Source organism: Mytilus trossulus, chromosome 6 (assembly GCF_036588685.1).
Source record: "Mytilus trossulus isolate FHL-02 chromosome 6, PNRI_Mtr1.1.1.hap1, whole genome shotgun sequence".
Lineage (NCBI taxonomy): Eukaryota > Metazoa > Mollusca > Bivalvia > Mytilida > Mytilidae > Mytilus > Mytilus trossulus.
In genome coordinates, this window is record NC_086378.1 from 9496804 (window position 1) to 9511625 (window position 14822).

The window sequence follows — 14822 nt, forward strand, 5'->3', positions numbered from 1 at the left end:
ATGTCAGGTTGAAATATGTCTTTTCAACATTTAATTTACAAAGAACAATTTTCCATTATTCAGTACTACTTACCTGCAAGAAAGGATCACTAACACCAGAAACATCATGTTCAGGAGAATATCCTGCCATAATTAGATTCTTAAGTATTCTAACAAGCTGTGGAACAACCTACAATAAATATAACTTTTTTACATTTTTAGTTAAATAATACCATTTAAGTGGCTGTTATTTTCAGATAAAAAGTTAATAAACCAACTTATCAAAGCACCAATCATTTAATCTCTCCTGAGTTAAATAATTTGGGTTGCTGCATTATTCATTTTCCCCCGAATAATCATTTATGGAAAAGATAAAATCTGAAAACCTTTCTATACTTTTTAAAATATGTTTTCTTTTCCTCAATTTTGATATCACAGAATGTAATTTTTTACTATCTTTTTTAAAGTTTTAAGCTACCAGAAGAAAAGTCTCATCTATAAATAGCAAACAAATCTTTGCAGAAGTTCCAATTTGAAAACTGATGATAGATTTTAAAAGTCTAATGACCATTTACAAAATGATTGAAACACATCACAAAAAAGTTACCTTTCTAAAATGTGTCAGTGCATCTGGACTTTTCTCACACATCTCTGTTATTAAACATACTGCTGTCAACAACACACCTAGAAAAGAAAGGGTAAAACTGTTTCACTGAGAGAATACTTTTAGGTATAATGTAGCTAAAGATACAGATTAAACAAATGTTTTCCTTAATAATAAATTGTTAACACATGTCACAAAGATACAATGTATGTCTTGCAAGTACCTGTATGACTTTTTCACAAATGTTTACAATCTGTTGACTTTGTAGATGCTAGAATCAGCATGCCAAGTTAACATACAGACAAGAAACATGTACTTATTTTTTTTTAATGGTAATAAAATTTTCAAGTGTAAGGTTACATCAGAGAGAAAATTATTAATACATCATTCTCTTATGAAATTTCTTAATAGAAAATGTTTGTATTACCTATAAGGTCCTTCATACTTATAGTCTTAAGTCATGAAATGTTCCTTGATTTTGATCTTTATTGGTCACCAACATAAGATCAAACAAAATTTGTACATTTTGATCAACACATTATGTGCACTATTTGTGTGGAAAAAGAACAAGACTGTCCATTGTATATGGATGCACCACTCACATTTTCTATTTTGAATGGACTGTGAAATTGGGGTCAAAACTCTACTTTGGCAATTAGATTAGAAATATCATATCACAGGTAATGGGTGTACTAAGTTTCAAGTAGATTAGACTTCAACTTCATCAAAAACTACTTTGATCAAAAACTTTAACCTGTAGGGGGACAGACGGATGAATGAACACAGGCCCGAAAACATAATGCCCCTCTACTATTGTAGGTGGGGGGGATAAAAAATAGGCATATATTATTATACACAACTGTCTTTTTTTCACATTGTTCTATGCATATTTACCATGATTCTTTTCATTAAGTAAAGTCCTTGTAGATGGTATAAACATCTCCAGCAAATCTGGTACTTTTCTGATGATACAGAAGGCACACAGGATGGCCTACAATACATTCATAAATTAATACTTTTTTTTTCATAAACAAGTATATCATTAATATATATTTATTATTGTGAATTCATTATTATTCGTTGGATACTAATTTTCGTGGGTTCAGGTGAACCACAAATTTAAATGTTCAACGAAGTAAAATTTTTCATTAGGCTCTGTTTACAGAGATTAGCAAAACCACGAAATCAAAAAATATCAGCAATCCACAAAAATTGATACCCACGAAAATAAATGAATCCACAGTACATAGATAGTAGAAATCAATTTAGATTAGCAAGGCCCAGTTGACCAGGATACACATTTTTTATAGCTTATTTTTATCTTTTCTGGCTCTCCATTAAACTTTTTAATCTCTATCCTTGGTCAATATAAAGTGTTAATCAACCTGTTTAATGACTAAGATAGTGTGAATTGTATTTACCTTTTTCTTAATATAAGCATTTGAAGACTTAATCATTTTCTCTATTTCTCCTGCTAAATCTCTGCTCATTTCAGTAGAACATATGGATCCAAGAGTACACAGGGCTAAACTTTGAATATACTGAGTCTGATGACCCAAATCACTGGAAAAAAATCAATCACATTTTATTTCTTATCAAACAGTGAAATAATTTTTTGCTACTGATTTTTAAAATTGTCAATCATATATTAAATGCAGAAAATATACCGTTCTGATCATTTCGGGAGCTATAATTATCATAGAATCAAGAAACCTCTAATGCTAGAAACAAACACTGAACATGCTAGAAATTGATATATCAATAGACCCCTTTCCAGTGTAAATGTTCTTCACTGGAAAGGTTTTAAATATGCGCCCCATTAAGACGTCTTTTACCAAATAGAAGGGCCTGACAGTATTCATACTCTATTAACGTTCACCCATCAGTGATATTGTTTGCCTTATATAAGTGGAGAATACAGGCTTTTTCCCCTGGAGAAGAATCCCAATTTGAAAAAAAATGGATTAAAATTATTCCCAAAAAGACAACTTTTTTCCCAAACAGTGCAGTCTTAGTAGTAATTGTACATGAATACAAACTGAAAAACACTCATTTATACATTTTTCATGCCTAAAATGGCTATAGATGCATATTTGAGGGTCTATTTATGTATCATTACTGAAAAAAGGGGTCTTATTTCAAAGCAGGGTTTGACTCTTGAAACATTGTGAAAGGGGGTCTGAAAATTTAAGTTTCAGTCAAATTCATGGTTTGTTCTAAATTTCCCAATTTGATGAAAATTACACATATTTTCCTAATAAAAAAGGGTAGAGGTAGTTTTGAAAAAAGCCAACAATATCACTGCCCATCGCCTCTGTGGACAAACTAGACATAATGTTTGTTCAGTATGCCCTTAATCACAATTCCATCTTGACAGGCATGACAGCAGTGCTACTCGTCAACTATATAATTTCCTGAATAATTTTTGCAATATAGCATCATATTTTTCCACCCAAAATTTTGACAGAAATGCCCAAACTCGAAAGTGGTCTATTAAATGTGACCATATATATGACATTGTCCAATCTTTGCTGAAACTGAAAGTCTTCTCTTTCATAAGTCATATAAAAAGCTTAATATTTTCATTGTACAGTAAATTTTTGGACCATTTTGAATTTAATGAAGACAGAGTATCACTTACTTCTTAAGTGAATTAGTAACTAAAAGATGAACTTCCTGTTTTTCATCTAGCAACAGCATAGCACCAAGGTATCCAATTCTTTTATCTGTAAATTTCTGGGATGCCACAATTTTCAAACATTCAAGCTGCAAATAAAAAAAAAACATGTTTAAATTTTGATCAATCTTTCAAAATTCAAAACATTTCATTTAATATTTCAGGAAAGAGTATTTAACATTTTAGTTTTTGCGCTTACAAAGAAAGACAAACAAGTTATAAAATATATGGCTTCCCCATGTTTAATACTGCCACAGTGCTACTGAGGGGAGTATGTACTTATGTATTATTGTTATTACCTGTCCAAAATGTGCTGGATATCCCAACATGTGTATATAAAGCAGTTTGGCAACATTTCTACATCTGTAAGTATTGTCTGGGTCTCTGAAGGAATCCCTTATTGCTGCACATTCTTTCTGTACTACAGCTCTCTCGTCAGCAGCTGTTCTGGCTGACCTGATCTCTCTGATGAGGTCCCTTAGCCGCTTGGGCGTAGGGGTAGTCAGTGACCTGTAATTATCAGCAAAGTTACATTAGACTTTGTATTTATAAGAGATCATGAAAAATCGCTGCAATTTATAAAGCAACATTTCAATAACTTTACATTTAATCATTTAACAATAGGAAGGTTTTGAAAGGTGTTTGCTGAATCTACTAAAATTCTTGAATTTTTGTGTTTATACAATTTTGTGAGTCTTGTACATGTATGAACTGAATCGTCTAATAATCAATAAACTTTATTCGTTGAATAAGCACCCATCAATCAATCACTTGCAGTTCTGTTAAAATCAAGACATTTAACAAATAATTCTTAATTTCTAAGCAATTTGTGTTGTCGGTTTTAAAATCAAGACATTTAACAAATAATTCTTAATATCAAAGCAATTTGTGTTGTCAGTTTAACTACCAGTTCAATACAAACTACGTTGAAGGCTTTTTTTTTCAATTGATTTTCCTCAAGTGACCATTTTCATTTTTTTGGTATTTTTTAATCTATATTTTGTATATAGACTGGCTTCATATTGAAGGCCATACTTTGACCTATAATGGTTTATTTTTTACAAATTATGAGTTGGATGGAGAATTTTCTCATTGGCGCTCATAACTCATCTTATATTACATCTTGCTAGTAAATGATTATCCTAATTTATTTTTTCTCAATTTTAAAAGATCTGCATTTATCAAAGACTGAAGATCTCTTAATAAAATATAATATACAATTGTGTGAAGGTATACATGTATTATGAATTATTATTGATGTTCAAATATGTAAAAATTATATTAGCATTAGCAAGTCATGGAAAATATTTACACCAACACCATATATAATTGTTAGGGACCAATCATACAAAATTCAGTTGTGACTTATGTCAGTCTGTATCAAAAATAATTAATCATAGACTTGTGCATTCTAAAAAAATTTCTGAGCCCTTTGAGGCACATTTTTCTTATAAATAGAAAAAAATGGTCAAACGTTTCATTTCTCTATCAAAAACATGCCATAAAGTATAAAAGGTATAAAAAGCTCTTAAAAGATTGTTTTTCTGCTTGAGATGATTTATCATGATTATGAATGCATTATAATACATAGCTGTAAGCTATAAAGAAGCTTAAATAGCATTTGTTAAATTGAAAAGTGCAATACTAACACTGCTAATAGCTGCAGAAATAATTATCAATAATATTGTTATAATTAATTATAAAAATGTTGCTTTGAGTCATTTTTCTTTTAAGAGCCATATGATTTAAATTATGCCAATTTTCTGTATTAATTTGGATAAAGCTTATTTTAACCAATCTTAGAGTGTGCAAACGTCATTTGAATGGGGTTTTTTTTACAAAAAAAAAAAGATAAGCACAACACACAGAATTCCTTTACCTGATGATGGTTGACATTTTGCAGGAATGATTATCTTTGAATGGACTGCAACAGGTTTACTAACAAACTCATGCAAGAATCATACTAGCAGGTTACCTAAAAGTCACAGAGGCAAACATATAAAACACTTTATACACCTTTACCAATTTACCATGCATTAAATATTTGTTTTTGTATTAAAGGACTATTCATGTTTTCTCAATTTTTTCATGTCTTAGCCTTTTGAAACTGACCATACAGCATGGATTTTTCTCATTATTGAAGACTGAGGGCTGCTTTATAGCTTACATGCACTTCATTCGAACTTTTAAAGTAGACAGTTGTCTCGTTTTCAATCCTACCACATATTCTTTTTTTATATCCCTGACCTGGTCTTTGTGAGAACCTTGAAGAAGTCATAATGGTGAGAAATTTCCAATACCTAGATCACTTTACTGCATAAAGTTGAAAGTCAGATCTAACCAATAAGCTATAATCTAGTAAATGAAAGTTTGATTTTTTTTTTTTTTATCTTTCTCAGTTGCAAAAGTTGTACATGTTGTATAAGACAAAAGTAATTTAAGAACAAATCTACTTGTACTACAATGAAGAAGTAACTGAAAGCAGTCTGTTACCTACCCCCATTTAAGTAATAAAAAAAGGATCATTCACTCAGCAATAGTTCAAATACTGATCATACTATCATTTTTTTTTCTTTTTTAGATTCTGACAAGATACAAAGTATTCACTCAAATCAAGACAATCATTTCACAATTAGACCGAATAGGGGTCAGCTTGCATAGGCTATGTAGCCAAGACAAACAAACCAATAGTCTTTTCTTTTACAATTGTTATCGCAAGGCTGTAAAAGATTTTAATGTTTAGCATTCAAACTTCAAAGGGTTGCTCAGGAGTCAGGAAATGTCACATCTTGTAATTGCGCAAAATTTATAAATGTATGCAAGTTGAGAAGAACTGTCAACAGGACTTCATGATTTTTATCCGAGAACAAGGCCTGCAAGCAACTCAAATATAAGATAATTTTAGAGAAGACAATGACCAATCATTGGCATTCAACACCCCAAGACAGACAGAACTGTCGCAAGGACCAATACCACTACACTATATCAATGTAATCAAAATTATGGGTGGGCCCAATGAATGGATGGAACAATTGATAAAAGGTTTAAAGTAAGTTCACCGACCGGTTGCGCTAGGTAGGAGGGTCAAAATAATTAATCAACAGGTAGAAATATAATTACCGCATCATTTTGACAGTTTGTTAAGTGTTTGTCTTTACTAGTATTTGTTTATCTATCGAGTATACGGACTGCTATGTAAATCTCCTAATCTAGAAAGAATCAGTCTTTCAGACCGGAAATTGTCAAGGAAAAAAGGTATCTTGTCATCTAAATCTATCAATATGGCTGTTGACCGAAGAACAAACTCCGCGTAAATAAAGTAGATCGGTATGTCATTGATGGTTTTAGTAATAAACTGTCATGTAAGTACATATTATACATGCATAAATAAGATATATGTGGAATTTATATATGGAATATTTACTTTCTGTCCATGTATTTTAAAATTATGAATTCCGGATGTAACAGTATACAAACACCGGAAGAAAAATAGTGCCAATGTGGCAAACGCTACGTCATTTTACAGTGACACCTGTTCCGTTATTACCTACCCTTGATTTTCCCGCCGTTTTATTATTGAACTTTAATTTGAATTATTTTACGTTTTTCTTTTATTATTTATGCTTGTACAGTCATACTTTCCCTGAATTTCCAAAAGAAAAATTTTGCCATCTCACTATAGTATCAACCACACCTGAGATTAGTCTACTAATTGAAAAAAAAAGTCTCAGACCACGACCTGAGACTACTATAACCTCACTAACATATACAAGTTAGACGGTAAGTAATGGTTTAAAATAAATCATTGAACATCCATTACTGATCACGCGATCTTTACTGTCTGATGATATTCATGTAAAAGTTATAATGTACATATATATATTAAAACTAATTTTTTTTTGGGTACCGTTTCAGTTTGCTTTTGTTATCCGTTCATTATATATATACGACATTTTTTTTTTTTGATTAATTATGAAACAAAGCCTGATTTTGAGATGTCATTGAACATGCAGTTAAGAAGTGGTTAAGAAATTCGTACAAGATGCTTGCTTGAAATGCCTTAACTGGTGGGGGCGGTATATGAGTGCCAACGACGCACTGACTCTCCATCCAAGTCAGCCCCAGTTTGTAATTTAAACTGAGAAGTGTGATTCTCAAAATATAATATTTCAGTTGATTTTTACATACATCTAAATATTCAGTTCCGAATCTGTAGAAAAAGATTATTTCAAAAATTCGTTTGAACAAAAAATATACCAATTTTTGTTCTTGCATTTCTTTATGGAGCAACCATTTATTTGATTTTTTATGGGGAGGGGGAGGGGGGCAAGTGGCCGAACAACACAAGATAAGGGGGTTTTAAATACTAATTCATTATACATAGCGAAAAATACCTTTGTATATAAGCCATAAGCTACATTGTCAATCGTTTGTAGCACTTCTGTTTCAGAATACATGATAGTAACAGCTAGAAGGAGTTGACTTGATAATTGCTTTCTGATTGGTAGTTGTCTCCATATGTTTGGTCATGTCATTATGGTCAACATAGTCAGTTTTGCATGAAATGTCAGCAGTAAGCATGGTCTTAACCCTTGGTACTGGACTTGCACCACTTGAAATCAGACCTCCAGGCAGAGTTGAATTTGGCTAGATAGTGGTACATGGGTCTTATTTGCTGTTGCATGGGGTATTTGGTGATAACATACGTTTCGGCATTTTGTCATAGTATAAGATTTTAAAATTGTCTAAGACAAACATTGTTACAAAAAATGTATATAGGTGTTACATTGATCATCTTTGGCTTGGATAGATAAAAGCCATAGATATATTTGAGATGATTTCCGTGATTTGTTTTTGAGATTCAGTAACTGTTCCATGTTAACAACAGCATGAAAGTCGTTATTTAGACAAAGAAAAGTTTTATCCAGTGTCTGTAAAGAACCTTTGGTTTAATTTGTTTAGGTGAATTTCTCTCTTGGTCCTTTCTTTGTTCTTTATACTTCAATGAATCTTTAACTGTTAAGGCAGCAACCATTTGAATTTCGGGGGGGGGGGGGGGGGATTACAGATAGTGGCAGCTGAGGGTGAACCAAACAATTTTTTTTTCTCAGGGTCAAAAACAAATTATTTTTTTCTCCAAAAAACTGGAAACAAACTTTTTTTCCAAAAAAATCCATAGCCCCCACCCCGAAAATAAAATCGGGTTGCTGCCTAAGCTTTATGTTGGGGGCACATAAGCTACGGAAGCACAGTAAAAAAAATAACATAAGGACCTAAGAGCTAGGGACACATAGGCTTCGATTTTATTCTTCATCCTTGCTTTTGCTAAAGAAAAAGTTTGCTCTAAATAATCTCTTTACAATCCCCTTGCTATTTAAGAAAATCAAGTGATTTCGTTTTTTTAAGAGGTGGGGCAATATATAGATCTTAAGGTCCTTTTGATGATTTTTTATATTTGCGGACAATAGAGCTACGTTTTCCCAGCTATATATATAGGGTGTCCGTTATCATAAACAACACATCGATTTTGCCGGCAAAAACAGTTAAGAGTCAGTTAACACAATGGGTTGAAAACAGTTAACAGTTTAAATTTATTTCAGATAACAGTTAACAACACCTTGAAAAAGATCAAAACAGGTTAACATAAAAAAAAGTATTGCCCCTCCCCCTTTTAAGGGCGGGGGTAATTTGCTGACCACTTTTGCATACAATCAGTATCAAAACTTTAAGTCTTTATAATAAAAAAAAACATTTGAGAGCTCATACTATAAAGTATCTTCCGAACCGTAGCTGTATCAGGTCTTTAATATGATATTTTTCTTTAATTTGCGGACCATATATAGAGCTGTCAAAAATATCATTAGATTTACAATTGAGGATAAAAGCTATACCATATCAGAGTTGAAAGTAGACCGAACAATCTGTCTCTAGTTTGGGTACATTTGTCATTTCATATTTTCATTTCATCATTTGGCTATTTTATATTTTTTTCATTTTTTTTGTGTCCACACGGAAAAAAAATATATAAAATAGCCAAATGATGAAAAGAAAATATGAAATGACAAATGTACCCACACTAGACGAGACAGATTGTTCGGTCTAAGTTGAAAGTACAGTAGAATGTTGGTCTCTTTTGGAGTGCCTATCATCGAACATATTCTTATGGAAAAGGACAGTTTAAGTCCTAGATATGTTTTAAAACTGGATCTGTTGGCCTCTCTTGTTTTATGTCAGATGCATATCCCTTTTTTAATTTGACAGATAACCTCGTCATGGCGGACATTTTGTCTTTTTGAATGATCTTGTAAGCTCAGATTTGAAAGAGTCTAATGCTTTATACCGTTATATATGCATTGACATATTGACGCAGTGCAAAAGAAATGTATCTTGGAAATCTATTGAATATACAAAAAAACATTTTCATACTTACAAATTTAAGATTTACTACCGTTTAAGCACCACTTTCATCGAACATTCTTTTTGTTTACCAACAAACTTAAGTTCAACCTTTGTTTTTAGGACGAAAGGAGTTTAAACTTTTCATTCTTTGTAATGGAATACAAGGTTTGATCCTACCAATGGTTTATACGTCCTTAAATTCCGGATCCTTTGGTTCTCTCAAAAATTTCTACCGTTTGAAAGTAACTATGAAGCACATATTCTGAAGTCGGCCATGTTTCCATGTTTTTTCCGCGTCAGTTTTCCTGGTGCTCTCTATCATGTCCGCGTTATTAACATAAACGAAGCACCTGCAGAAATTTCATCATTCTTGTTTTATCAAGTCTTCAGCGAAAGTAACAAAGATGCCAAGCCCAAGAAAACGTTCACGATCCAGGTCTAGGAGCAATTCTCCAAAGAGAAGTCCAGTAAAGAAGGCCAGAAAGACCCCTAAAAAGCCAAGAGCAAAAGGTGGAGTGAAGAAGCCAGCAACTTTATCGTTGATTGTTGCTGCCATCCAAGCCATGAAGAATAGGAAGGGATCGTCTGTCCAAGCCATTAAAAAGTACATCCTGGCCAACAACAAGGGAGTTAGTGCAGCTCGTCTAGGAACTGCCATGAAACTTGCCTTCGCAAAGGGATTGAAATCTGGTGTTTTAGTCAGACCAAAATCATCCGCCGGTGCATCTGGTGCAACTGGTAGCTTCCGTGTTGGTAAAGCACCTGCTTCACCCAAGAAAAAGGCAAAGAAAGCAAAGTCACCAAAAAAGAAAGCAAAGAAACCCAAAAACAAGTCAAACAACGCCAAGGCTAAAAAGTCACCCAAAAAGAAGACTGCAGTTAAAAAGTCATCGAAGTCCAAGGCAAAAACATCAAAGAAGCCGAAAACACCCAAAAAGAAGGCCACCAAGAAACCTACAAAGAAGAGGGTAAAGAAATCACCCAAAAAGAAGGCCGCCAAGAAGTCTCCAAAGAAGTCCAAGAAGTAGACCTGAATCAACAGATTAACGACAAAACCAAAGGCCCTTTTAAGGGCCAACCAATTATTTCAAAAAGAGTCTTATTTTTGTTGCATCTGTTATCTTCTCAAAATCTAAAGACATCTTTGCCATATAGTTTCTTCTAAGTTTCCACTTATTTTTATTTTTGATACTTCAGAGATCTTCAGAAAATCGACTATATGACGAATAACGGTTACAATTCTTGCCAAATGATGTTCACAACTTAACGGTAGTTTTTATTGCATGATATTAAATTTTATCATATTTTTAGTACAAAATACAGCACTTTTGTTTGTATATCTAATAAAGGTTCTTTTTTCCAGTCTGTATCACCTACCCTGTATCGCATACGTTTGACCTATGACGTCCAGTTGCTGCATTTTCAGGCTTAGGGGAAAAGTGATTTCTATTAAGAAAAAAAAACGTCCTATCATTTCAACTAAAATCGATTTTTTTCCAAATGATTATTACCCAGTAACTTGAGCAATTTTTATATAAAAAAGTACAATAAGATGAAGAAATATCTGAAGTTTTATTGTTTATTTGGTCATAATTTTCGTGAAGTTTGTTTCTGCACAAATTCTTTTTTTACGATTTCAATTTGGTTTTAAAAAATATATGATAAACAGAATAGTACATGGCAAAATCCGTATCACCCTCGACCAATATCATCCCTCGGGCCTAAAGGCCCTCTTGCTGATATTGGTACCTCGGGATGATACGGCATATGGTATTTCCCGTTTTGATTGGAAATAAAGAAGGCTATTCAGCCTTTCATATAGTTGACAATTGTGATATTTGTATCAAATGACACCTGTAAACAAATTATTTAAAACTTATATAATATTACTTCACATGAAATTTTGTTTTTGTTTAAAATGTTCTCGTATAAATGTATTTTTTTTAATTTGATTTGAAGAATGTTGGGGTTTTTTCTTTCCTTGTCAACGAAATAGTGTGATTTTTTTTCAAAAACTTTAAAATCACAGTTTTAAGCTATCTGCAAGTATAACCATTTTCCCTATTCTTTATATATATAAAGCCTTATTTACTAGATATTTATCTCTTTATATAATTTCCCATTTATTCTGCACTTTTCCACCATTATTCTCTATTCTGCAATTTCGATCCAGATCCAAAAAAAAATAATCAAGTTGATAACCACTACTCCTAATTGTGTGTCTTTTGGAGAACTTGGCACTGAGAACTCCAATTGAGATAGATATCAATTTAAAAATGGTCTGTTTTTGGAATAAGCTTATTGTCGATAAAAACAAATTAAGCAGCGTGCTATATATGACATATAGAGTAATGTATAAGTTTATTCAATCAAGTGATACTAGTATTAGTTTAGTTTAAACAATATTTTATTTCAAAATGTGCACGAAATATAATTATACAATATAAATACTGGGATTCGGAAACAAGAAAAACTTTTATAAATCCGTCTCCCTTAGTTTAAAGCATCTTCGCTAGCCAAGGGTTACGATCCACTCCCTTGGCTAGTGAAGATGAGTTATAAGTGGATAAATCATTTAAAGTCCATTTTTGATAACACTGGACTCGTAGATCAGTTCATCCAAAAATGGTATAGCCAAGGATTTGTTTAGTTAGAAATCCTTAGTATAGCCAAATAGAAAATTCATCAAGAGGAAAATTTTATTGTCAATTTAAATTCGAATTTAAGCTGGAAAACTACCTTGTAAAATTATTTCCAAAAGAACGACATTATTAATAAAATTGAGGTGTTGTAATTTAAAAATACCCATAGAAACCGGAAGGTGGACAAACATTCCAAAAGAAGAAAGAATATGCCAGTTATGTCATAAAGGAATTGTTAATTAATTTTTTGAGTGTCATTATCCGACATTCGTTAAAATACGAAACAAACATATTCCTATTTACTTTACTAGATATCCATGTTATAAAACTAGGGGCTCTAATGAGCCTGTGTCGCTCACCTTGGTCTATGTGAATATCAAACAAAGGATACAGATGGATTCATGACAAAATTGTGTTTTGGTGATGGTGGTGTGTTTGTACATTTTACTTTACCGAACATGCTTGCTGCTTACATTTCTATCTATCATGAACTTGGCCCAGAAGTTACAGCGGAAAATATTTTGTAAAAAACGGTTTCAAAATTTTACAAAATTTATGATTTTTATTTAAATTGACTATAAAGGGCAATAGCTTCTTGAGGTGTTGATTGACCATTTTGATCATGTTGGCTTATTTGAAGGTCTTATTTTGCTGAACATTATTGCTGTATAAATACAGTTTATCTCTATCTATAATAATATTGAGGATAATAACCAACCAGATGCTCCACAGGGCGCAGCTTTATACGAGCGCAGAGGTCGAACCCTGAACAGTTGGGGGACAGGTATGGACACAACATTTAAGCTTGATACAGCTCTGAATTTGGATTGTTATTGAATAGTTGACACAACATAGGTTTCTGACACAGAATTAATATGATCTAAGAACTTAAAACTTAAGAACTTCAAAGTTTTAAAGTGAACATTTACCTATTATAAATATCAAAAATCTAAATACATGGTTTAAAGATTCAGCAAATTCTAGAATCCCAAGAATTCGATTTTTGATGAAAATAAAATCATGTTCAATTTTAGACCCTTTAGACCTCAATGTGGACCAATTTGATAACCGGGCCCAAATATTAAAAATCGAAATACACGACACGGGTTATGTTCTTCACATATGATTTTATGATAGTATGATACTTAATACCTAACGGGAGGGATTGTACCTGATATTCATATGATGAAGACATAATCTTTCAAACAGTTTATTTGAGGTCTGGAGCTGGCATGTCAGTTAACTGCTAGTAGTCTGTTGTTATTTGTGTATTATTGTCATTTTATTTATTTTCTTTTGTTACATCTTCTGACATCGGACTCGGACTTCAGTCTTGGTCCGTGTAACACTTATCAATTCAAAGTTTTAAAAAGTTTTGAAATTTTAGATTTTTGGAATTTTGATCAAAGTTTTAAAATATCAAAATTTCAAATTGTGTTAAAGTTTTGAAATTTTGAAATTTTATCCAAATTATTAAAATATCAAAACTCTAAATATCGTTTATAAATTTGATAATTTAGAAACTTGAACAAACTTTTAAAAAACTAAACCTAACCTGCAATTTTGATTATTTCACTTTTTGAAAGTTTAATTTTTTAAATGTTTGCTTAAAATATCAAAAATATAAAGGGGCGACAAGAGGGGTTAAACACCGTACCTGTAATCACTGATGTAAACACGGCTCTGATAAGAACTATTCTTAGTTATAAATAAATAGCATGAAATATATCAAATCATTCTTAATAACAAAATAAATAATGAAAAGAAGAAGTCGGGTTTTTTTATGAAACATATTAGACATCACATGGGATAACAGTATCCTGAAATTTTAAGGTTGTGCATCTATCAAAAAAAAATATATAATTAAACCTATTTAAACCGGAATCAACTACGTTGATTTAAATCTCTTATATAACGTTTAGCGTTTGAGATAAATAATTCAAAGTTATTTTGTGTTCCCAGTGCCCAACATTTAGAAGTATCAGTGAAAAATGACCAACTCGAAGTAAACCATATAGTATTATTCGCCTTTTTGACGTTCCTGATGAAGGTAGATCCAGAAAAAGCGCTTCGGTCGCATACAACTTAAAACGTTTTCCTTTCTTGATTATCGATTGCAAAAGCCATGATGATAATATATTGCCTTTTATGATTTATTTCAGTTCCAAGAAATGATACTTATTATATAGCGTTGCAATGAAAGTTGTGCTAGGTGTGTTTCAGCTGGCCCCTAGACAAAAAAATGTACTGGTTCAGTGATTATAGACGTAATACTAAACTCCGAAATATAACAATGAACTAAAATCAAAATCATACAAAACTTAGAAGGACAGAGGCTCCTGGATTGGGACAGGCGCACAAATGCAGCGGGGTTTAACATGCTTCGTGAGATCACAACCCTCCCCCTATACCTCAAGCCAATAAAGAATGAAAAACACACAGTAATACGAACAGTAAAACGCACTTTAATAGGAAATACAAGTCCTATGTCAAAATAGGAAACAAACTAAGAAAGTAATCA

General features: G+C 32.2%; 2 protein-coding genes across 6 annotated transcripts in view; one reads left to right on the plus strand and one right to left on the minus strand.

Annotated features, from left to right (window-relative positions):
* LOC134720744 (AP-1 complex subunit gamma-1-like) overlaps positions 1 to 9825 on the minus strand; it is a 28161-nt gene extending 18336 nt beyond the window's left edge. Inside the window, exons 1-8 of one of the 5 annotated variants that reach the window (XM_063583219.1) lie at positions 9691 to 9825; positions 5140 to 5235; positions 3560 to 3770; positions 3225 to 3349; positions 2005 to 2146; positions 1478 to 1574; positions 587 to 663; positions 74 to 169 (exon numbers count right to left, since the gene is read on the minus strand). In XM_063583219.1, coding sequence (XP_063439289.1) covers positions 74 to 169; positions 587 to 663; positions 1478 to 1574; positions 2005 to 2146; positions 3225 to 3349; positions 3560 to 3770; positions 5140 to 5156 — 765 coding nt within the window. In that variant the 5' untranslated portion in view covers positions 5157 to 5235; positions 9691 to 9825. Of the gene's footprint in view, positions 1 to 73; positions 170 to 586; positions 664 to 1477; positions 1575 to 2004; positions 2147 to 3224; positions 3350 to 3559; positions 3771 to 5139; positions 5236 to 6380; positions 6582 to 6684; positions 6792 to 9690 lie in introns of those variants that run through there. The other 4 variants (XM_063583218.1, XM_063583217.1, XM_063583220.1 and 1 more) reach the window with 4 other exon arrangements.
* A 227-nt stretch (positions 9826 to 10052) lies between these two features.
* LOC134720752 (sperm-specific protein PHI-2B-like) lies at positions 10053 to 10741 on the plus strand. Its single transcript, XM_063583237.1, has one exon. The coding sequence runs from the start codon at positions 10064 to 10066 to the stop codon at positions 10685 to 10687; it is 624 nt and encodes a 207-aa protein (XP_063439307.1). The 5' UTR covers positions 10053 to 10063; the 3' UTR covers positions 10688 to 10741.
* The last annotated feature ends 4081 nt before the right edge of the window (positions 10742 to 14822 follow it).